The sequence below is a fragment of the Eurosta solidaginis genome, chromosome 4, assembly GCF_040869045.1.
Source record: "Eurosta solidaginis isolate ZX-2024a chromosome 4, ASM4086904v1, whole genome shotgun sequence".
In the NCBI taxonomy this organism is placed as follows: Eukaryota; Metazoa; Arthropoda; class Insecta; order Diptera; family Tephritidae; genus Eurosta; species Eurosta solidaginis.
Genome location: NC_090322.1, coordinates 278,918,007 through 278,944,081, shown reverse-complemented (window position 1 = coordinate 278,944,081; position 26,075 = coordinate 278,918,007). Strand labels below are relative to the sequence as shown.

At 37.5% G+C, this 26,075-nt stretch overlaps 1 protein-coding gene and 1 long non-coding RNA gene across 3 annotated transcripts in view; one reads left to right on the top strand and one right to left on the bottom strand.

The window, feature by feature from the left end:
* Positions 1-19,366, top strand: part of Lint-1 (l(3)mbt interacting protein 1) — an 87,755-nt gene extending 68,389 nt beyond the window's left edge. The window contains exons 1-5 of one of the 2 annotated variants that reach the window (XM_067778509.1): positions 405-1,661; positions 2,235-3,386; positions 17,388-17,577; positions 17,632-17,796; positions 18,004-19,366. In XM_067778509.1, the coding sequence (XP_067634610.1) occupies positions 1,650-1,661; positions 2,235-3,386; positions 17,388-17,577; positions 17,632-17,796; positions 18,004-18,188 (1,704 nt within the window). In that variant the 5' untranslated portion in view covers positions 405-1,649 and the 3' untranslated portion in view covers positions 18,189-19,366. Of the gene's footprint in view, positions 1-404; positions 1,662-2,234; positions 3,387-17,387; positions 17,578-17,631; positions 17,797-18,003 lie in introns of those variants that run through there. The other variant, XM_067778508.1, reaches the window with a different exon arrangement.
* A 5,430-nt stretch (positions 19,367-24,796) lies between these two features.
* On the bottom strand, positions 24,797-25,733 carry LOC137249589 (uncharacterized). Its single transcript, XR_010952435.1, has 3 exons — positions 25,517-25,733; positions 25,262-25,462; positions 24,797-25,166 (listed from the first exon to the last, which is right to left on the bottom strand). It is a non-coding gene; the product is annotated as an uncharacterized lncRNA (long non-coding RNA).
* Positions 25,734-26,075: the final 342 nt, after the last annotated feature.

Below are 26,075 nucleotides of genomic sequence, written 5' to 3'. Positions count from 1 at the left end.
TTCAAAAAACATATTTCAAAACAGCAAAGACTAAAAATGTAAGACTTTAACAAATCTAATATATATTACAATGTAACTATTTACAAAAGAAAATTCAAACAAAACAAACATGAATGTAAATAAAATTTGAGTATTTTTACTTCTAAGTTCATTTGTAATAATCAGTCATAAAAATGGTTCCGAACCAACGAATTAAAAAGGGGAGGTACACCCTAATATAAATATATATTCGTTTGTTCGCAACAATTTTTATAAGTTATGGCAAAAGAAGAATGTGACAAAATTGATCACTTTGTCAATTCTTCTTTCCCCAAAAAGGGTGATGTGAGGATAAAATCCCCCAAATTAACTTTTTAATAATCATATGGCCACATCTCAACATTGTTACTCACAATGATATTTAATTGTGAATATTAAAAGAGAAAGAAAAAAATATAAACATAATACGTCATGAGATATTGTAATGTAATATGTAAGAGTGAACCAGATATATGTAGGGTGAAACATGAAAAACGATTGGCAAGAGTGACATCGACATTTTCATGTTTCACCGCCATCAATATAATTCTGGCAACTGGTATCAGTGGACGTGTTCTCTTCGAAATAAAGTAAAGTGTTATTTAAATATTAAATAAAGTAAAGTCTTTTTCTGGTGGACAATGAAAATCTGGCGGAGAAGGCCGCCACGTTAACTCCTTTTAATAAATTTTTGCTAAGAATGGCCACAATCTGGAGGCGGCGCCCTCCACGATGTTAGAGACGGTGAAGAATTTGAAAGCAGCGTGTATCAGGGACTCCACTGTAATCGAGGGTGAGTTCTCGTTCGGCAAGGGAAGCCGAACACAATACGGGTACTGGTGGAGAAGATTTGACAGAGACCAAGAAAGTCAAGGAAAGTAGATCAAGCAAGGGTTGATGGATCGAATGGGCAAAATAAAGCGAAATCAAAAGTACCTGCGAGAGAAACACTGGCACTGTCAAAACCTAATGGACGCACTAAAACGACTGAAAGAATTTTCCAGAAAGAATGCAAGGGTGGTTTCAAGCCAGCGCGCACTTCTGTTGGGAAACGTCGGAACGATACTGAGTATGTGAAGCCAATCCGTCAAGAGCCAGCTCTACAAAGGAGTTCATTGGCCAAACAACAGAGTGCGAGGGAACGATCAAGGATAATGAGTAGTAAGATGAAACGCAGGTACGATGAGAACAATAATTCGGAAGGTTTCTTGGAGGGAGATTTGGTACTGTTATACAACCCTCACCGGCGGAAAGGTGTTCCATCCAAGACTCGGTGCAGTTGGGAAGGCCCGTACAAAGTTGTGCAGAATATCAGTGATACCATCTACCGCATACAAACCACTAGGAAACCACGGAGTAAAAGAGTGGGACATTTGGAGATGCTAGCGGCGTTTAGATCGGGAGATTTGTCTGATCGGGACGATCAGACTTAGATGGAGGGCAGTGTTACGAATGTTAGCAAAACTAAGGGGTGCTGCCATCTCTAAGCCGATGCTAAGCAGCGCCTGTGCATGCAATCCATAAATCAATCATTATGTATCTACATAAACGAATCAATCATTATGTCTACACATATGTAGGTACAGGCAGCTGAGAGCAACGCACAACTACATGCAGATATCTTATCTGAAATGCTCCTAAAGGTATGCAATTGTGATTTTGGAAGTGTCGCTCACACATACAAGCGCATGGGGTTTGAGAGAAGCTATAAAAATTATACATCTGTAGTTGTAGCTGAGAAATTTATAACTAACTAGTAAGTTCTGGAATTAGAAAAGCCTAGAAATATGCAACGAGGAGGTCGGACAGTATAAAAGGGAGACGACAGTGGAGGCGAGAGATCAGTTTCATTTAAGCTATCAGTCAGTTTGGTTATTAAGCAATTGCAAAGTATAAGTGTTATTGTGAAGTACTTTAATAAAGGCCATTGTTCCATTATTCAATATTGGAGTTATTTATTCAACAGTTTAGCGATAAGAACGTTAGTAGAAGATTGCAAAGAAGGGGAATTGCAGTAAATTCGTTACAATATTAAAGGTCGATGTTCCTCATAAAACACAAATGTATGTATAGTTCGAGGAGTAATGGAAAGATAAGGTGGAAAATGATCAGCCTAGTTTTGCGATATCAAAGGAATATAAAAGAACCATTTCACAACAATAACTCAATTAAATTAATATTATTTCGCGAAATTAATTTCATGATATTATTTTCAGGATCCAGTACAGAAACAGCGCATTTTAGACGAAATCGAATCGGAGATTTACGAGATCAACGCCGAACAACATTTCTTGTTTCTTCGTTTGCGTCGGATTATGGACGAATTCTACAAAATGCTTAAAAGAAATGATGTTCAAATAAATAATGATGCATTAAATGCTTTGATATCTCGAGAAGTAGTACCGCTTATAAATGATCTTACAATTGAAGTACTACCTGCTACTGTACTCTTTCGAAACACTGAACAAAAGCTTATTGAAAAATATTTTGAAGTGCAAAACGAAAAGACTGTTTATGAAATTGAAGATTCAGAAGAGGAGACCAATTTGTTTTCACTTAATGAAGAAGTTAAAGAAATACCATGGACTAAAAGCAAAAACGAGTACAGCAGTCTCAACGAAGAATTAAAATTGAATGAAACGAGCCAATTACAAGATTCTGAAGGAAATATCAACTGTTTGTCTCAAATGTCTTTGTTGAAACCAATTTCTCAAAGAATAGTACAAAATAGTGGAGCTGTTCAAGGTAATGATAGTCTTGAAGATGCTTCTAAATTTTTACAAATGAATCTTGTAGAAGATAAAAATGTTGTTGGTAAATTAGAAACGAATTGCGCCGATGTCTTCTCTAGCAGTCTGGAACAACAAATTAATATACCTGTATCGAAAAATGTTAAAATTAGCCGGTTGAATTTGAGACAAGCTCTTAACAAAGCACGTACTGAAAATATGGTAGCAAAAGCAGCGGCAAGCCTTTTAGCACGCTCGACTACGTCAACATCAGTAACCCAAACTATTGACAGAACAGTCAATTCACATGTTGCAAAAAAATATGATATCAGGCCACGAATAGCAAAACATAATGCTGCTATGGCCATATCAAAAGAGCGCAATGTATCAGAATTAAATTCATCATCTGAGGACTCTAATCCCGAACGCCTGCCAACACCGCCTCAAACCTTTTTGGGTTTTATGGAGGTTGACGAACAGCGGACGTTGCCTGAACACTATGGCCAAGAAATGTTTTTACGTATTTTTCAACTTTTTACTCCCAATGTGCTTGTTCAGATGCAACAACGTCGTTCAAAGAGAAAACGTCGTAATGTGCACAGCAATGAACGGGCTGACTTCCATTATGGTCGGATTGAGGTAAATCCTGTGCTAAATCCATCAAGACATAATCAAACAAGTTTCCTTATATTCATATTCTTACTTTTTTACCATTTTGAATTTTTTTGGGGCCTTAGCTTTTTTGGGGTGTTTTAGGTTTTATGCCAAGAGCTTTGTTCGCATACGCCAGGTTCGTGATGTAATAATAGAGGTGATATTAACAACATAACCTCACTTTTTCGGTTGCTCTATTTCCCAGTATTTACTTGTATTACAAAAGTATTCAATTTTGATTGCTTCATTTTTTATACAAATTCTCCAAAAAATGAGTTTCCTGCAAAATTGTTTCTATATTCTTTTGGGGAGCACAAAGTTACGTTAATCTTTTTGGCTAAACAGTTGTAGCAGAGGCTTCAGTTTCAATTATCAGTTTTATAACGTTCCTTGAAATCACTTTACGAATAAATCTAAATCTATCAATTTATAATAAAAACTAACTAAACTGAATCAAATCATACAATAATTAACACTAAGACTAATAAGTTTACAATCTGGTAAAAACATGCCTATTAGCTATAACATAGATGAAAAATGAATATGACGTTATTAAATATTTACTGAACGAAGGCTTATAAACATTTAGTGTATTATCATCTACTTAAAAGGCCTAAGTATCCCCCAGCGGGTTAGAGGGTCAGAATATACCCGCGGTAGGTATGCCTGTCGTAAGAGGCGACTAAAATACCAAACATATTCAAGGGGTTGTGTAGCGCAACCCTTTAATGTGGTCATAACAAATCGTTGCGAGATGGTCGGGCTTGGTACCGGAACGCACCAGATCTGCATCCGACAAAGGACCATCAACATCGATAACACTCCCCAAGGTGTTACTTATATAAACCTAATTGCGTTTATATATAACTAGCTTTACCCGGCGTACGTTGTAACGCCCGAGATCGAATGAATGTTGCGTTGTTTTTTCTGTTTTGTTTGTTGAAAATTTAGTTTATTGTTCTGTAAATTGAATTGAATTTTGTACGCATATTTGGTGAAATTTTCGTTTAAAACATCGTTAGCTTAATGTGAAAATGTGCTAGGTCAACTTTTACGAATTTTACAGGAGACGAAAAAAATGAATAACTTTTGAAATAACCTTTTTCAAAACTGTAAATGGGGATACCTTACTTGCAATGCTTTTGACTGTAGAAGCTTTGGAAAAGATAAATAAAAATCATGTATGCCAACTCAGCAGCTATTTTATGACTTAGCACAATTTTCGCACTCATAACAAATTTTTATACCTTTCATGAACATGAAATGGTATATTAACTTTGGTCCGATGTTTGTAACGTTGAGAAATATAGAACATAGATTCACCATTAAGTATACCGAATTGATCAGGGCGACGAACTGAGTTGATATAGCCATGTCCGTCTGTCTGTTTGAATGCAAACTAGTCCCTCAAATTTTGAGATATCTCAATGAAATTTGGCACAAGGATGTATTTTTGTATTATATTAGACATTTGTCGGATCCGGTAGGATCGGACCACTATAACATATATCTCCCATACAACCGATCGATCGTTCAGATAAGGCGATTTTGGTAATTTCTGCCGCAACTTAGAAAGTATAAACGTAAACTCTGTGATATATATTCTAATATATCATGGAAGATATCCTGAAAAAATCACTTTGATCGGAGCTATATATAGTTATATCCCATACAACCGATCGTTCAGATAGAAAGATTTTTGTCCATTTCTCCCCTAATTTAGAAAGTAAAAACGTGAAACTCGGTGATATATATTTTAATATATCATAGAAGATTTTCTGAAAAAATCACTTTGATCGGAGCTATATATGTATATGTATATCCCATACAACCGATCGTTCAGATAGAAAGACTTTTGGCAATTTCTCCCTTAATTTTTAATATAAAAACGTTAAACTTGGTGATATTTATTCTAATATATCATAGAAGATTTCATGAAAAAATCATTTCGATCGGAGCTATATATAATATATATCCCATACAACCGATCGTTCAGATAGAACATTTTTTGGCCATTTCTCCCTTAGTTTCCAATATAAAAACGTGAAACTTGGTGATATATATTCTAATATATATCATAGAAGATTTCCTGTAAAAATTATTTCGATCGGAGCTATATATAATATATATCCCATACAACCGATCGTTCAGATAAGGGGGTTTTTTGCCATTTTTTTATATTTATCTTAAAATCGTTTAGGTATGTACATCTGTTCACTATATATTTCTTATCTTATACAGCGCATTATTTGTAGATTACGAATGGGATAAGATTATTCTTCAGCCCCGAAGACAGTCCCGTCCTTACTTGTTTCTCCTGACTTAGCACTTTTTACTCAATATGTTTTCCCATCACTCCTCTCCTTTAATGATTGAAATAAAACACTAAAACTATATATTTCACAAAAAATACTATTTATTTGTCAAACTATTTCTAACGGTTTTGATCTGGACTCTTTTGCCGGATGGTGCGCTGACAATAATTTATATTTAAATTCAAACAAATGCTGTGTTGTGTCTTATTGCAAAAAGACAACTGCCACATACTTTATCTACAAACTAAATTCTAAATCTCTTAATCGTGTTGTCGAGAGAGTAAAGGTTAGGTTAGGTTAGGTTGAACTGGCCGGTCCATGAGGACCTCACGTAGACTGATTGAGGCCGAAGTGTTACGAGAAGCTTGTTTTAACGACTGCTGCGTCATTTCCTACCGACGACATGAATACTGCGACTTGCACTTCTGGTTTCTTAGTATCCAGTTCTGTCGCGATCGCGTACCACTCGAATTGTTGAAGCCACAATTTCCACTCGTTTGCCGCATTTTGGTAATTGTTGATGACAAAACTTTTTGGTGGTCTAATATTGTGGTCCGGTTTTTCGCTATTAGTTGCTGATTCTGGCATTTTTTCGCTTTAATCCGGGTTTCGGCACCATGTAATGTACCTTAACTTTGGTACAAATTACTTTTGTTAAATAAAATAGATTGAGAAGGCACGTATTTTATTATAGTTCGTGTCTAGAACAATCTTTAATAATATGTATATGCAAAGTGTGTACAATAAAAGTGGTTGTGCAGTAATATGTATATATAGGAATGTGTATTGTGAATCGATTGTATGTGTGTTCCTGAACCGATGATAGGTGTGTTCCTGACAGATTCCTAGATATTTTGTGAAAGGTTTCTCTTGTAAGGTTATCCCTCCTAACTTAGGCCTGGTCCAATTTGGGACCTTGTACCTCTTTGTAAACAAGACCATATCCATCTTCTCCGCATTGACTTTCAACCCGACATTAGATGCCCAGGTATGAATGTCCCGAAGCGCCCGATCCATCAAAGAACTAATCGTTGGACGGCACTTTCCACTTATGACAATTGCAACGTCATCTGCGTAAGCTGTAAGTTTTCCGGGTCCCTCATCGAATTGCCTGAGCAGTTGGTTGATGCCCAGCGTCCACAGCAGAGGTGATAGCACCCCTCCCTGCGGCGTGCCCCCTCCATTGATTTCGTGGCCTCGTACAATCCCCATTGCGATGTAATCTTCCTGCAATTTAACGTGCAGCCGATCCATCTGATTAAGGCGGGATGTACTTTAATGTAATTAAGACCATCCATAATCGCCCATTTAGAAACATTATTGAAAGCCCCGGCAATGTCCAAGGAGACTCCTAGAGCATACGGTGCCTACCGACTTGCCTTTGGTGTACGCATGCTGTGTTGTGGACGTTGGACTTTATGTACACATCTATCAGCCTCTCAAAGGTTTTGAGCAGAAATGATGTTAAGCTAATGGGTCTATAGTCTTTGGGATACACGGACTTTATGTACACATCTATCAGCCTCTCAAAGGTTTTGAGCAGAAACGATGTTAAGCTAATGGGTCTATAGTCTTTGGGATACACGTGACCGATCTTCCCCGCCTTTGGTAGGAAAGCTACACGAGCAGTTCTCCAAGAGTGCGGAACATGATTCAGCCTTATGCACCCATCGAATATTATTTTAAGCCATTCCACGACCGCCATACTTGAAACTTGTAGCATGGCCGGGAATATACCGTCTGGGCCCGGCGATTTAAACTTAGAAAACGTTTTCATTGCCCATTCGGTCTTGGTATCGGTTACCAAGCCCGGCACTACCCGCTCCGTGATGGAAGTGTGAGTGATGTCTGCTGGCTCTTCTAAACCGTCTCCCGATGGGAAATGGGTGTCGAGAAACACCTCAAGGGATTCCTCACTAATACGTGACCATTCCCCGTTCTCTTTCTTTATTTGTCCCAGGACTATGTTTCCCCTTGCTAGGCCTTTTTTCAACCGTGCTGTTTTGCTGGAGCACTCTATGTCCGTACATAAACTTTTCCATGAGATTCTCTTCGCCGTGGAAATTTCACACTTGTAGATCCTCAGTAGATCGATGAACTCGTCCCGATACGCTTCGCTTTCCGCGGTCTTTGCGAGCTTAAACATCTCTTTTACCTGTCTTCTTAGAAGACGCAGCTCATTGCTCCACCATGGCGGCTTTGCTTTTCCTCTGAATCTTCTTAGAGGGCAAGCTTTGTTATACGCAGTCATAAGCGTCATTGTTAGGAATTCATTCGACTCCAGTTCCTCCACATTGGAAACCTCTTTGGGTTGTCCCAGTTTTGTTTCTACCTGTTTCTGGAATTTAGTCCAGTTCGTTGACGTAGGGTTTCTAAAGGCTCCTCCCTTCTCTACCCTCTTTGGGGGGGTGCTGAAGCTGATATACGCATGGTCGGAGAAGGATGGTATATCAAGAACCATCCAATCATACCTTGATATATCACGCTCGGAGGTCAATGTAATATTCAGAACATTGCTGGATGTTGGACCAATGTATGTAGGGAAATTTCCCCTGATGGCTATCTGCAAATTGGTTTGCTGGATGTAACAAAATAGAGATTTGCCTCTCTCGTTCGTATCTGCTCCTCCCCACGCATTGTGGTGCGCATTTGCATCTGCGCCTATGACCAACCGCCCTTTGCGCCCTTCCTCCTGTACTAGCCATTTGCACTCCATCGGTGGAACCTCCGCAGCATGGGCCATATGGCAGGACGCCAAGATAAATGCCTGCTTATTCTTTTGCTCAACGGCCACCACTACGAGGTCCTCAGTAGTGTAATTGGCAGCATGTATGAATGCAGCTGTTACCTTACCATTACTACAGCTCGCATCCGTCCTTCCGTTTGCGCATAGTAAACGCCAAACCCGCGCGCGCTAAGTCCAGAAACCTTTCCTCCCGATGAGAGCCACGGCTCATCAGCGCCACGTCAAACGAACCCTCCTCAAGGGTTAGGAGGAGTTCGCTCGACGCCACTTTACTTACTCGCAGCACCATTGGGCTGTTTGTCCCCCTCCAGCACCTTCGTCGTGACGTCGTCGTCCTCCCCTTGCCCTTTTGGTTTAGAGTATTCAAGGCCCCCTTCAGCCTCTCGTAACTGCTGTGCCGGGTGTACCTCTGTGCGAGTCACAGCACCACTTGGCGGTTGGTCCTCTTCTAACAGCTTCTTGGCGACGTCGGGGACCTCCACCTGTCTTTTTTCCCTTAGGCTTTTGAGGTCCTTTTCGACGTCGCCCACGTCTACCGTGTTAGCATTTTTATCCTCGGGACTTCTTTTCCTGAGTCGCATGTAAATTTTGCTAGTGCCAAAGGACATTTTGCGTGTACAAAATATCCTCCGCCTGCTTGTTTATTTGGAAGATGTAGAACTGACCTTCCTCGGTAGGCCGAGATACAGTAAGTACCTTTCAATCCTGTGTCGGTATGTTCAGATTCTGATTCTGCAGAAGTCGCAGTGTATCCTCCGACTTCATCACGCATGGTATCCATACCTTAACTTTTGGTACCGTGCAGATTTGCGCTTTATCCACCACCGCAAACCGCGCGTTCGTGCCTTGCCTTTGGAGGTTTGGAACCACTTCCTCCAGCCACGGCAAGCTCGCGATGTTGTCGCACGCTATCATCTTCACACCATTATACCATCCCCCCGAATCAAAGGTTGGAAAGGGCTTACTTGGTTGTTTTCGCATCATCTTAAGCATTAAGCTAATGAGCTCCCTTTCCACAGATCTCCACCTTTCAGTAGTCATTTGTCCGAAAGGACTGCTACGATCAACCATCGCCACAGTCAGTGACTGCTTTGCCACATCACTCATCTTCTCGGGAAAAGCCGGAGTCTTAGTGTTATCTCCCATTCTCTCCGAGAAAGCAGGAGTCTTAGCGTTAACTCCCTTTAGCACCTCCGAGAAAACCGGTGTCTTAGCGTTATCTACCTTTGGCTTATCTCCTACTTCCGTAGTTGGAACTTCCCTCTGACTCGCAGCTTTCGAGGTAGTTGCTACCTCGCTATTGGGCCCATCTGTCTTACAGCATTGGGCCTACTTGTCTTGTCTATGCGACTGCCCTGCCTCGCGGCTCTAGGACTGGGTCCTTTCTGCCTCTTGAAAGCAGGCTTGTCGCCTTCCGCCGAACGTTGTCTCTTCATTCTGCCATTCGACGCTTCTTACTCCTCGTACCGGTTGCAGAACCGAGGGTTTCTCGCAGCAAACCTTTTGAACTGCGCTAGATCTCCAGTTCTGTTGGGTCGACCACTGCTTTCAAGCGTTTTACAATTCTTAGTGCTGCACGGTACTGCGAGAGAACTCTTTTACTTCCTCTGCTCCGTACTCTTCTCCACTCTTCTACTCCGTTTTCATTTGTGTGCTTCCCCAACACGGAGTTCATTGAATCAGCACTACTCTCGCTCCCCGAGTCCAACGCTTCGCTTAATGCGTATTTGTCGTCCTTGGCTTGCGACTCAGTCCTCTTATCATCGTCCTTATTACAATCAGGTAATGAGTCGTTCATCTTGGTCGTACGACTACCTGCCCGACAAGGTGGGCTCAGCGGTCCAGTATTATATACGGAGAAAGAACCCTCCGCCACAGCAGCGCCCCTTACTGTGGTAAGGCCATCAATACTTCCCGAGGTGGCCCGGTATCGGGATGGCTCCGTTCGAATACAGCCGAATTTATCCCCTGGCTGCAAACCGTCCAATAGGCACGGTCCGCATAACACCCTGGATTAGGGGGTTGGCAGTTCTTGGTAACCGACTTCCCGCCGCCCTCCTATGAGGCGAAACGGCGTGGATGTCAGTCCTAGACAGCTCCGCCTCATAGTGGGGCGCTATGGAGTTCGGCTAAGCCCTCACACCAACGAAAAGGTGCCTACCCTAGTGAGGGCAAGAGAGTAAAGACTTGGGTGTAATTTTTTACTCCAAACTCTCTTTTTCTAGTCACATTGACTTCGTTGTTTCAAAATTTGTTGCTATAGTTGGGTTCAGTAGGCGTAACACCAGTGACTTTAAGGACCCTATGACGTTGAATGCAAATTGCTTGGTCTTCAGGCTCTGACAGAACAACTTGAATCTCACTCATGCTTGCCTATAATGTAATAAACGTTAGCACGAATTGCTCTGATTTATCTAATTTGTTCATTCCATATATTCCAATGCGTGAACTTCGTGATAATAGATTATTTATCTAAATAACTAATAAAATGAATTATGGTATGAATGAACCTATAACTAGGACTATACATCTACCAAATCGATTCAGTAGTGTTCCTAATTTTAATAAATACTTATATAAGTTTAAGCTTGAATTGTTTTCTATTTCTAACTAGTCTGTAACAAAGCATGTAGTTATCGACATGTAAGAATTGAAGTAGATTATGGTCAGCGCAAAAAATTTATCAAACACCAAAAGTATGTCCCAATTGGGTGAATCCAATTTCAAGGGGTTGTGTAGGCAACCCTCTCTAGGGGTTCCCAGCGCAATATATAGCTTATCCAACCCAATAGCCAACATACCCTACCCGTGGCGAATTCTGTTTCATTGACAGCCGAGGCTCTGGCGACCCGAAGTTCCTCATGAAACTAGGTGGTGGGGAGGACGGGATGGCCTAGAAGGTTTAATGTGGTCATATAAATCGTTCCCGAGATGGTCGGACCTTAATAGTGCTTTGTTACAGGAACGTACCGGATCTATATGCGGCAATGGCCCCCAAACCCAAAGCCTTCGGGGAGTGTCTTTATCGTTAATACAACAACAACAAAGCATGTACTTTTAGACTGAATGAATTAAATAAGTAAATACAATGCGCGCACAAAGAAATTACTAGTAATTCAGATTGATATTATTGACTGGTTGACTTAGCACATTTTTTTTGAACAGTTGACGACTCAGCACATTTACACATCATTGCAAACAGCACGTAAAAATTAAAATTTAAATATTTTTTTCTTGTGATCGATGTATTTTGAATTCAGTTTTAAAACTGCATTAGAATACAATTTTTCAGATTGATATTATTGACTGGTTGACTTAGCACATTTTTTTTGAACAGTTGACGACTCAGCACATTTACACATCATTGCAAACAGCACGTAAAAATTAAAATTTAAATATTTTTTTCTTGTGATCGATGTATTTTGAATTCAGTTTTAAAACTGCATTAAGATACAATTTTTCAAAAAAAGTGACTTAGCATTTTCACATTAAGCTAACGACATTTTATTATTGTATCTTATTGTAATGCATGTGGGTACACAATATTTTTGTTCTTTTTCGTTCGGTGCAAAGATAAACTAATTTTTTGACGTCCCAACTCTAGAGCAAGCAACATATAGTTGGCCATGGGAAAAGCACGGACTCTCTAAATTTAATCCTGCAACAGTAAGCTATTGTCCTTGTGCTTTGTTCATTGTAATTGCAAAAGCAAGGCGTACAGGAAACTGTGAGTGCTTAAAATTGAATGGTAAATCTGTAGGAATCATTGGGATCCGTGGTATGAGCACATCTTCACCTTTGCTTTTACCGCTGATGATTGTAGCTTCGATTACATTCGACATTAATTTCTTAACGCAAAGTCTGGTTCCATTGCACATTTTTGGTGGGTCTATATTCCGAAGAAGCATGATTGGTGAGCCAATTTTCAAAGTTCATATATGCACAGACATTCCGGATGTCTCATTTGGATAATTCACAATTTGGTCTTCATCTGTAACTGTGGCGATCGATTTATATATCGGCGCTTCACCAGGAATTTGGTTTTGAATGCGATCATTGATTTTGTTAACATGATCATTTTTCATTTAAAATTCTTATTTGTGAAATATGAAATATGAAAACCCTTCGTCTTGACCGAAGGAACCTATAGCCAAAATTTTGTGATGATTGATGTGCGGGAAATACGATTCCATAGGGAACACACACACAGAATTTAATTTTTATAAAAGACTAGCAGACCCGGCAGACGTTGTCCTGCCCTAAATTTGGTCCATCTGCATACATTTTAATAAGCTTTTTCCGTCTAACTCTGCCCTCCACCCTCTTCATTTTTTCCTAATCCTTTTGTTCACTCCACCCTCCGTCTTTTTCGCTTCATCTATCTCTATCTTCTTCTCATATCTATTTATCAGTCTCCTTCTCTCTTTTCTCTTCTCTCAAGTTTTTCTCATTCTTCTTCATCCCTTATTGCCAGTCCCAGAGGGTGGTGTGTATTTTGTTCCAGTCCCATTCTGAGTCCCACACCGAGTCCCAGTCCCAGTCCTAGTCCTAATCCCAGTCCCAGTCCGTCTCTGGTCTACTTCCTGGAAAAAAGGATCGCAAATATTAATATAGGCAAATTTATATATCAAATTTCAGGCAAATTGAATAGGACGTATGTAAATAGGTATGTATGTGGGTATATTAATTCATGTCTTAATTTCGGTTTTGCATGCATATTTATCAGTTTTGCTAGGTTGATGCGACTAAATCGAATATCACGATCAAAATTACTTTAAAGCTCTCCGCAACAGCTTTCATTTGATATCCATATTACACACACATTCTAAGGGTATCCGGGTCCACGTTTTGGCCTATATCTTGAGACCCTAGTCACCCAGCGGCATAAGACTTACTCTGTACTAACGCACACATCAACAGCTTCAATTTGATACCCATAATCTAAAAACACATCCTGGTGTTACCCTGATCCACGTTTTGGCCTATATCTCGAGACCCTAGTCACCAATAGGTATGAAAACTACCCTGTACTAAAGCACTCATCAACAGCTTCAATTTGATACACATAATGTAAAAACATATCCTAGTGTTACCCTGATCCACGGTTTGGACTATATCTCGAGACCCTAGTCTCCCAGTTGTATGAAAATTACGCTCTTCTATAGCAGTCATCAACAGCTTTAATTTGATATCCATATCCTATAAACACATTCTAGGGGTACTCGGGTCCACGTTTTGGCCTATATCTCGAGACCCTAGTCACCTAGGGGTATGAAAATTACCCTCTACTAAAGCACTGATCAACAGCTTTCATTTGTTATCCATATTCTATAAACACATTCTAGGGGTACCCGGGTCCTTTTTTTTGCCTATATCTCGAGACCCTAGTCACCAAGGGGTACAAAAAATACTCCGTATCAAAGTAATCATAAACAGCTTCCATTTGATACCCATATTGTACAAACTCATCCCAGGATTACCCAGGTCCACGTTTTGATCTCAAGACCCTAGCATTTGTGCGTTCATCGCAACCAAACCTATGTAATAACCACCGCGTGAGGTATACGCAACTTATGTGAAAGTTTGAACAAAATGGACCGGCGCATGTCTTCAAACACCGGCTACCAACTAACACACATTTTAGCCTTTCTTTTTATATTGGTTATTATTTTACAAATCGTACGGATTTGTAGAAAAAAAAAGTTCACTTTTTTAAAAGACAGCAAATTTATTTGTTGGAATCTTTTCGCAATTTAAGTTAACGCGTATATCAGGATTTCCTCGAAAACATTTTTTTTTTTTTCAGAGATCTGTATATGCTCACATTCGATGGGTAAGCAAACTTGTCCACATTCAAAATGCTATATCTTTGGTTCTATTCGTCGTATCTTATTCATTTTTGTTTTATTTTGAAGGTAATAATATTTACTTGATAACGGCGTTAAAAAATATTTAATTATAAAAAATGAAAATAGTGAAAAAAAAAAAATGAATTTTTTAAATAATTATTACATACTGTTTTTCCGCACGAACATTTTCGTTAAAATATATATAATATGCGATAAACTTTCATCTAAAAAACCCTTTTTATTTTAAGTTGGACAATTTTGTGGTTCAAAAGATATTAACTCATTACTGACCCGTCCTCGAGCTACTTGCTTACATTTACTTGCACCAGGTACGTGCTACAATTTTATACAGCCAACGCCTGCCTTTGTATGCATGCATGCCATGCATTGCATGGTCAACTATACTACAACATACATATACATATGTACTTGTAAATAAACCTACTAATCACTTAGCAGGTAGCTAGTTTTACGAAATTTTTATTTATGTCAGAATTAGTATAAGTAGATGTAAGATAATAAATAGAAAACAGAATTAAATTTTATTTCAATGTAGAAACATCGTTCATTTCCTTAATTCAAAAAGTTCTTGTTTTATTATTGCGAGTTTTAAATAAATATTATTAGGAAAATGCCGAAGTTAAATGTTTTAATCCATTTGATTTGTCTCCGCACCCAAACACCAATAGATAGAACCACTTTGCAACTAATGGTATCCCCAGTTGATGAATACTTACAAAAGTTAGAGTCCTGTTTAAAAAAATTAGTGTTGCATTCATACATAGTTAAAAGCCAAAACAAGTTTATAAGCAGCAGAAAAGAATCAACCAGAAAATGAATGCATCGTTCTCTGTGAGTTTTCCGAAAACTATGCATTTGTCGTGCAAAATGCTGCTCAAGGAATTCATTGGAATAACAATCAGGCAACAATTCATCCATTTGCCATTTATTACAGGCATGAAAGCGGCGAAATTCGTATGAAAAGCTTTATTGTCATTTCGGACTATTTACATCACAACACAATTGCCGTGCATTTATTTCAAAAATACCTAGTGTATTTGTTAAAAATAACTTTGAAAATATTTCCAAAATTACATATTTTTCTGATTGGGCAAGTGCCCAGTATAAAAACAAAAATAATTTTGTTAATCTTACCCACCAAAAAGATTTCGGAGTGGCACTTTTTATAACTTCACATGGCAAAAATGCAAGCGATGGTTTAGGTGGGACCCTGAAAAGATTGGCTACCAGAGCAAGTGTACAGAGAGCGAATAATCCAATTCAAACGTCAAAAGAATTATTTGATTGGGCAATAGCGGTTAGATTTAAAAAGGCAGTAGCAGTGAAAGGGACGTTGACATACCACTGCATGATTCCAGTGGCAGAAGGAACAGTAAAATCAAAGTTTTTTTCTTTGGATGATCATTCAGTTGAAGTTCAAGTTATGAAATAATTATTATGAAATATGTATAAATTTAAATGAAATTAAAAATTATTGTTAAGTTGGTTTTAACGGTTTGTAGTAATTAATTAGTACATCAATTGCTGTCTTCAAGACTGAGTTTGTTATTTTTGTAAAATTGATATTGTATAAGTTTGTTTATATATTAGACCGAATACGTTCAATAAACCTTGCTCATTTTCTACTTATAATAATAAATTATAATAATGTAACGAATTTACTGCAAATCCTCTTATTTGCAACCTTCTGCTAAGTTCGAATCACTAAACTGTTGAATAAATAACACCACTATTCAGTAATGCAAAATGGTCTTTATTAAAGTACTTCACAATAAATAACTCTACTATTGCTCCACAGATAGCGTGCTTAATCAAAACTGGCTCTCGCGCCTCTACTGTTTGTGCTTTTATACTCTGTGATTTCCTCGTTGCATCTTCTAGGCGCTTCCAGAATTTACTTAGTTACTGCCATATAATTATAACTACAGATGCACGTGTATAGCTTCTCATGTGCGCGTGTATTTGCGAGCGACACTTCCACACTTACAATTGCATACTTTTGGTTGTCTTGAAATGGAATGAGCCTATACAATCTTTTTTCTGAATGAAAAAGTAGTTTAGCAAAGAGGCAAATTGAGCTTCAGAGTGGGAGTTCAAGATGGCGGATTAGAAAGAGAAGCTGTCAACGTCAGTCAGCTTGTAATTGCATCATGGTATATTATTATAAATTTTCCGAATTTTGTGAATAAGGAGGAAAAATAAAATTTTCATTTCAAAGTAAACAGTTACAAAATTCGTGACTTAACCAACAAAAGTTACTTAACCAAACAAATTTAATTTTTATTTTTGTTCAGTGTTATGAAAAACTAAAATTTAATCAGCAAAGTTTTTCAAAACTGATTCCAAAAAGTGTTTGATTAATGACTTTCAGGGCTTGATCATCGAAAAAAATAGTATTCGTTTATTCCTTTTGTTAAACAGTATGATAAATCTGTATTTAATCACAAAAAGTAATCAAATTGTATTGATATGGAGAAATATTCGAAATTTAATCATCCAAATGCTGTGTGGGACTAATGCTGCTATAATCACAAAAATTTTGAAGGCTGTCTTGTTTTGGTTTCGAATTCAAAACTCATTGCGAGCGTTTTCTATTAGCAAATCCATAGGAGTATTACACACATATGTATGTATATGCAACGATATGTATGTTTATAACCATCTGCCCATTCTCAATAAGGATCGATCTATACAATGGTAAAAAATAAAATTACCCTAGCACAGTCAGTGGGTGTGTTCGGGATTGATTTAATGAGGAGATATATTAGAAAATCTACTACATAAATGAATTTATTTGGTGAATTTCAATAATTTAATTATAAAGCAAACAACATGTTTTTACGGATTTATGGCAAGTGTTTTGTGTTCGTTGAAAATATAACAAGTTTCGGTCTTTGTGAGAGTAAATATAAATTTTGATGCATGGTGGCATTTCTTTTCGAACATACCTACATATGTAGTTTATCGTTTTTTTTTTAATTGATCGCTGTTTGGATCTAAGGTTTTAAGTATATTATTAGTATTTTAATTCGATGCAATTTATGTATATTTCTAGTATGGCACCTATCCCCCCCCAGAAAAAAAACGAAAGGAATTTTTACTATCGCCCGAAGTTAAACGGGTTCTCCAATCCAGGCGCCCTAAACGTGGCAATGCTGAAAAAAATGAAGATGCCATACCATCACGATCTAGTTCTAGTTCTCCAGATGAAAAACGTTATTGCAACGAGTGCCTGAAGAATGGAGGCAAAATAATTGAAATCGATTTTGAATGTTGTATTATTAATCATTTAATTATAGGTTGCTTTGAGCAGTGTACAGAATGCAAATGTTATTATCATCAATTATGCCATAAAGAAGAAAATTACAAGGGAAATAACTATAAAGGGGCTTTAGTTTTACAAAGCAAGCAGAGAAAATTATGCCCAGCATGTAGACGTCTACTTTCAAGTACATTTATCAAAGGTAAATTTACATGTCCTCGGTGAAAGTGAAAAGCGTCATATTACACGCTTCCAGTTTTAGTTCCAAAATGTGTCTTAGAAAGAGTTTGACACAAATGTTGTCCAAGTGATTTTGCAAAAATTCAATACGTCGTTTTGCACTTTCACCCACGATATGTGAAAACGACGACTTATAATTGCTTAGTTTAATATTATTTTTCTTGTAAAGCAGAAGGGCAGCAATATAAAACCTTACATTGTACTGCGCAGGAGCTTCAAAAGAAACTTGAACACGAAAGAGACCGCCGTATAAGCTTGCAGCAAGAAAGTAAGATGTACAAATTACAAATGCGTAATTTGTTCAACATCGTCAATACTATCAAAAGCGATCAGGAGAACGACAGCTCTGGATAGATGTACATTGTGACGATAACAGTCTTTGAAGTTTAAGACAACATACTACTCTTAGCATTAAGTTTTGTTTCGATGGTTTCGCATTTTGCTAAATACGGTACCTATGTTATTATGTTAGTTGAAATGCAATAGTGTTTATTTTCATTTATTTTCCGATCATAAAAGCAGTATTGATATATTTCGATTCATTACAAATTTGTTATATATTTCAATTATTAAAATAGTTTCGGAAAAGCTAATACATGTGCCATGATAAAAACACCCACGGGGTATAAGCGCTCTGTCTTCTGATCAGACCTGTTAAATAATGATTAAAAATTTTAATGATTATTAATTATAATGAGCTTTCCTCAGCCAATTGTTTAATGATTAAGTGTCAGTAGGTATGCCCTTTTAATGATTATTAATTAATTATTTTCATTAAAAAATTGTAATTAATTAATTATTTTTAATTGCTTAATTAATACAAACAATGTTGATTATTTTTAATTATTTTTTCGTTTGTCTTATGGAATGATAAACATAATTATTTGATTATTTTAATTAATTTTGATTATTTTTAATTAAATAATTAATATAATTATTTGATTAATGTCAATTAATTTTGATTATATAAATTACATAATTAAAACCATTAAATGATTATTTTTAATTAATTTTAATTATTTCTGTGTTTTTCCAGTATCATAATATAAAAAAATATATATATACAGATATATACTTACGTATGTGGTGTAATAAGCCACGCTCTCAAATTTGGTTTTTAAAGGTTTTCACAAAAAGCAGCGACACTTGACAATATCAGTAAGAATAAATATGTATCTTATATTTCTTGAGTTAGAACAAGTATGTACATACAATAGTACAATTGGTTTCAGCCACATATTTCTTACTTCAAACATTTTCTCTTTCATGTTAATAATTCAAAATAATCACATAATTGGAAATAATTAGATAATCAAAAATAATTAAGTAATTGAAATTAGTCAAATAATTAAATTTAATTATTAATTGTTTGATTAATTTTAATTTTTTTATTAATTTTAATTATTTGATTATTTTTAATTACTTAATTGTTCTTAATCATATGATTGTCTTTAATTTAAAACAATGGGTACATTTTTAAATTATTTTTGATTATTTTTTTAATGGCCAATAATCATGATTATTTTTAATTATTTTTTTAATTAATTAATTATTAATTGCTAGGTGCTGTGCAAAAAATTAATTAATCATTACAATTAAAAAGGGAAACGAAATTATTGATTATTAATGTTAATGGAAATTTAACAGGTCTGCTTCTGATGGGCCATAATTTTTTTTTGCAAGTTTTTGTGCAATATAAAAATTAACAAGTAAGTACGGGACTGTCTTCGGCTGTGCAGAAGACTTCATACCTTTCATGAATGGGGCTGAACAATAATCTTATCCCATTCGTAATCTCCAAATAATGCGATGAACAGATGTACATACCTAAACGATTTTAAGATAAATATAAAAAAATGGCAAAAAACCCCTTTATCTGAACGATCGGTTGAATGGGATATAACTATATATAGCTCCCATCAAAGTGATTTTTTCAGGATATCTTCTATGATATATTAGAATATATATCACCGAGTTTCACGTTTATACTTTCTAAATTGCGGCAGGAATGACCAAAATCGTCTTATCTGAACGATCGGTTGTATGGGAGATATATGTTATAGTGGTCCGATCCTACCGGATCCGACCAATGTCTGATATAATACAAAAATACATCCTTGTGCCAAATTTCATTGAGATATCTCAAAATTTGAGGGACTAGTTTGCGTTCAAACAGACAGACGGACGGACGGACAGACGGGCATGGCTATATCAACTCAGTTCGTCGCCCTGATCAATTCGGTATACTTAATGGTGAGTCTATCTTCTATATTTCTCAACGTTACAAACATCGGACCAAAGTTAATATACCATTTCATGTTCATGAAAGGTATAGAAATCAATCTCAGAACAAAAGTAAAAAAATAAAGTGAAATATTCAAATCTGTTTTTGTTTGAGAAAATATTATGTATGTATGTGTGCAGTTGAGAAATTTGATATTTTTTTGATTGCGGAGAAACGTCTATAATGTCATAAACGGTTATACCTTGTAAGTGTTTTTATCATGACATGTGCCATGCGTGACACATTCAGCCATTGTAATCTGTAAGACGCTGTTTACAATACTTTTGTTGCTTTAACTCGTTACTTGACGAAAAGGAGGTAACGAGGAAAGCGTCGGTTCTATGTACCGCAGCGACTCGGGACTTTTCCCGACCCAGGGCTGTCATTTCAGTGCAACCCTATTTATTTGTTGGGTCCCTCCCACATGTTATCATCCTCCCAGCTGATCCTTGCAGTGGGACTGCGCATATTCTCTGCTTTGCAGACCTGCTCTGGGTATAACGTCCACAGAAAAGATCGCGAGAGCAGAAATGGAGGCGGTCTCGCGTTTCTCACCCTCCACTCAGTGCAATATAATCAGCCCAATTCTAAATATTCGCTCGGAATTTTGTTCTCGCGGATTTTTTTATTCCCGTGGAAAAATTCCTCCAATTTTCTCCTAGGGAGAAGAATAATTGGGGAATAGGAATTTCGAATTTTCAAAGTCAGCTGTTTTGTCAATTGAAATTTCGTTGCGCATTTCTTTTTTTGTTTAAAAAATTGAAAAGTTAATTATTGTTGCGAATTTGTTTGGAATTAAGAAACAATTGGTGTCACAGCAACATCAACAGAGGAGCATAAGAAGAAGACGGCGGGATAACACATATCCGCCTGAGTTGCCTGATTCCATTCAGTAAAGCAATAAATAAATAACTCACAAGTAAGTTTTATTTAGAATACGGGAAATGGGAGAAGGGAAAAACTCGCACGGAATTTTAGTTTAGAATTGGGCTGGATTTTTTGATCCCGACATGCCGCAGTGATAGTGTCCTGGAACGTCAAGGCATATCTGTCCGGTCAGGCGATGGAAATTTAGAAATCATCACCATCTACATCCCTTATGTCAATTGTTGCACCAGTGGATACTGCCCTGACATCAGCGCACTTCTCACTGGCGATAATCGCATTTAGTTTAGAATTGGGCTGGATTTTTTGATCCCGACATGCCGCAGTGATAGTGTCCTGGAACTTCAAGGCATATCTGTCCGGTCAGGCGATGGAAATTTAGAAATCATCACCATCTACATCCCTTATGTCACTTGTTGCACCAGTGGATACTGCCCTGATATCAGCGCACTTCTCACTGGCGATAATCGCATTATCCTAGGCGATTTAAATGCCCACCACGATCTGTGGCATTCTAACTACAGGCGGACAGCAGGGGCGAGATGTGGGCGGACCAAATAGAAGAAACGACGTGCTGCACGATAAACGGAGACACCCCCACTCGTATGGTAGGAAGCTGTCACAGTTCGCCAGATTTATAAATCGTGAGCGCAGGACTAGTAAACTGCGCCAACTGGCAACCGATGGTAACGTTGGCATCCGACCACATACTCATACTCCTTTCGTCCGAGCGATCTGCCGACTTCATCACCACTGTAAAGCGCACTTTAACCAGTTTTAAGAAATTAAAGTGGGATGATTACAAAACTTATACTGACAATCATTTTGCTGCTCTCCCTATCCCGCCTGATGCTCGTTAATGGGAGCGTGCTTTCCCCAAGATCATTCTCCAGCAGAGTCCGCAACTCTAGCGAGAGAACGTGAACTTATAAGACAGCTCGACCCCGGCGACTCCAAAATAAAGGATATAAATAAGCGCATCAGATTGCTAGTAGATGAACGCAAGCGGGCGAAATGGGAGTAGAACTTAAGGAATAGTAAGCTCTTTGCCAGTGTAGGTAAGCTATGATCCACCGTAAAGTCCCTATCGAACCCGACTAAGCACAATGACAAAATCTCCATCGCCTTTGGCGATAAAGTGCTATTGCATGCGAAAGTACGCGCATGCGCTTTTTGCCGACAATATGTAATGCATTCTACTGATGACAAAGTCATGCGGCGGGCCAACAGACGCGCACACAAGCATAAATACCATCTACAGCAGTTGGCTCAGAGCATAGCCATGCCGATGCTTAGAAAACTAGGCAAAGAGCATGTCTTCAACCTGTCCTTGTCCACCTTCGTCATCCCCGAAAAATGGAAAATGGCCAGGGTGGTTCCGCTATTACAGCCTGGGAAACCAACTAACATAGGAGATTCGTTCGATATCTCTCCTATCACCAGTAGCCAAGACCGTTGAAACCATTCTGCTTCCCTATTTCACTGCAAACTTGTGTCTTGCTAATCATGAGCAAGGCTTTCGAAATCTACATAGCACTACGCCATTAACACGCAAATAAATTGCGGATTAAATCCAAACCCCACCATAGGATAGTCCTCGTTGGCTAGACCTGTCAACAACTTTTAATACGGTCAACCACGGCACGTCACTGCAAGACCTGGAAGGGTCCTTCCCTCAAGTCTCAGAAGATGGACCACAAATTATCTGTCTGGTAGGAAAGCATCGGTGCAATTCAGGAACATAACATCTAAGCCCAGAAGAATTAAACAAGGGGTACCACAGTATTGTGCCCTATCGCGACTTCTGTTTAATTTCTACATATCGAAGCTACCTTCACCACCAAAAGGAGTCACTATCGTTTCCTACGCCGATGACTGCACAATAATGGCCACAGGCCCTGGCCCACACATCCATGAGCTTTGTAATAAAATAAAGAGCTATCTCCCTGTTCTCCAGTTTTTTCGCCTCGCGATACCTGACATTGTCACTGACCAAATCATCGGCGACTTTAATTACAACATGGACGCGCCAAATGTCGACTTATACTAGAAAAGCAACATATAAATTGGCAAACTTTTTAAAAAAGTACAACATTACAACAGCATTCAAAACATCGAACAATCTAGGGCGAAAACTAAGAACTAACACTAACTCAGCGGATCCGTTTAGCAACCACGGCGTATACAAGCTTACCTGCGGATTCCAACGAGATTACAACAAGAAAGGACGTGTGATACTCGGGGACTGCCGCGGTAAAGCTATTGCATATTATCAACTTATGCAATTATAATATTTATGCAATATTTTGTTTTCTTTGATATTAATTCAAGTTTTGTCTTTGATATTAATTCAAGTTACACCTTTTAAGCGTGGTGACCGATAAGGAAACAAATTTTTTACTTTTATTGAATAAATGAGAAGTTAATATTGGTTAAAAAATGTTTATTATTCAGCCCTATTCTGCATTTCGGCTTGGATTGGAATTTTTTCGATTTGGCAATTTTGGTATTCTGTGTTCCAATCTCTTTCGATCCAACTTCGAATCGTTCGATTTTGTGTATTCTGCATTTCGATCGTAGTTCCGTTTTTCTCCGTTGCAAATTTGTTGACGTAGAAAATTTCAATTTGTGTTTTGCGCGCTTTTAAAAGATAAAAATTTATAAAAAATGTAAGTTAAATGTTTGTTAATCACTGTAAAATAAATTTAAAATAAAAATTTTCAATTGGTTTGATAATCTGGTGTTTTTTTTTTTTTTTTGATTGTTTGTAGGTCAAAAACAACAACACCCGGGCAATATGAGAAACTTGCCGAAATGTTGGAAAGTAAGAGGGACATCGCCCAAGGATTTCAAAAACGCCCAAAAGAAGAGGTACAAGCGTTTTGGGAGGAGGTCGCGCGTACACTAAATGCGCTTGGTCCGCCAAGGAAGGATTCTACTGCCTGGAAAAAGGTAAGAGATTACCGAGAATTTAATTGTTTGAAAATAAATGCAATGATTTATTGCAGGTGTGGATCGATTGGAAGTGCTTCATAAAACGCAAGCTTTCTAGCAACAAAAAGGAAATGATGGGCACCGGTGGTGGTCAGTGTAAAATCCAACGCATAAGTCCACTTGAGGAGAAAATGATAGGGCTAACTGGGCTGGAAACATGCACAAGCGGTGTTCGAGGTGCGCAAGATTTCGGTGGAAGGGTAGCGGTTGAAAATGGTCAGCTGTCTGAAATGGACATTTCCAACCGTTCCTTTGATGATAATCTACCTTCCACTAGCAGAGCTAGTAGCCAGCCCAGGGAAAGAAGAGCAGTAAAGGAGACCACTTCTTCCTTGCTGCAAGAACAATTATACATTCAGAGTGAATTTTATACATATGCCACGAAGTTCCATGAAAATTCTTTGAATAAAATGGACAAAATGTGTACATATTTGCGGCGAATGAATCAATCGCTCGAAAGTTTGGCGGAGATTCCAGCGAAACAATTTAAAGAACAACAAAGACACAACAGGATTAAAGAGGAGCTGTTACAGCGAAAAATTGAAATAAAAATGAAGATGCTGCAATTAGAGCACCCTGACTATGACGGAAATAATTAAGCTTAAAGAAAAAACAAATTCCTTTATTTTATTAATTTTTTATATTTGCAAAACGACTGAATAATCAAAAGACTGAAATATTTAAATATACATAACATATACAATGAAATATTAACTAATTTTAATTGTTTAAATAGATGAAGAATCAATAAAGCTAAAAATGAAATTTTATGAAAATAAATTTGTATCTTTATCTGTTTTGAAAAGAAGCAAGTATGTTATTACGTATACCATTCGCTATGGATGAATAATCCTCGTCGTTAGTGTCATGATCTTCATAAGAACTCTCAAAGTTCAATTCATTGCTATCTAAATCTTCCACTCTATAATAAATACAAATGTTGTGGAGGGCACAAGCAACATTTATAATCTTGCTAACTTTTAAAGGTGAGTAATGCAGCTGTCTAGCACCCAATAAGCAACGGAAACGGTTCTTCAACACTCCAATCGTTCGTTCAACAATATTCCTGGTTTTGGAGTGCCGCATGTTGTAATTGCTTTGTGGACTTCCTTCATGAACAGAGCGATAAGGAGTCATTACCCAAGGTAGCAATGGATATCCAGCATCACCTGTCAATAAAATTATTGATTTAAATTAATTTTTTTTAATTTTGTATTATTTTTAATTAAATGTACAATTATTTATATATATAGTAAAGCAATACCTAAGAGCCACGTATTTCTTTCACCTTCCTCATATCGCCGTTTCATGTACTCATTAATTTTGCTTAAACCCCATATGTGTGAGTCATGGTTGCATCCAGGATATCTGGCATCAATACTTCTTATTTGATTGTGCTTCTGGGGTAAAAATAACCAAAATATATTTAAAGGCATCTTTATTTAGCCTAAAGTTCTTCCTGAATCTAAAAAATAAAGCAAATATAAAAACATTGAACACTGTTAAACAAGATTCTCACAATTCTTCACTCATCTGAAATGGATTACAGATATCGCGCAATCTCCGTCTCTCAGCCGTAGCCTCAGCCATTTGTGTCGCATTGTCCTCCTCTTCCATCAATAAAGCTGCTGCGATCGACTCCATTGGCTCTTTTTTTTTATAATTTTTTCACAATATTTTTTCACAATTTTTAGCAATTTTTCACAATTTTTGATAAATATTTTTCTATTTTTGTGTTCTTGTTTCACACATTCCACGCAAAACAGCTGATTTCGAAAATTTGATCACTCTTCCTCTTGTTCTTTCGATTACGCCGTGGTGTAGAATACCTATCTTCGACTTGAACGTAACGGAGAACGGGGACGTAATCGAAATGCAGAATAGGGCTGATTATCTTACAAGATATGAGCCGTTTATTTTGAAAGTGGCATAAGTCATTTCCAACTCATGGTCTTAAATGTATTGTTATTTTTGAACGAATGCATATATAGATGGTTCTACAATTATAAAATAATAATAAGAATTGCATCTTTTGGATATTGGACTCTAAAAAACTGGAGGCGAGGAGAGATACAAAC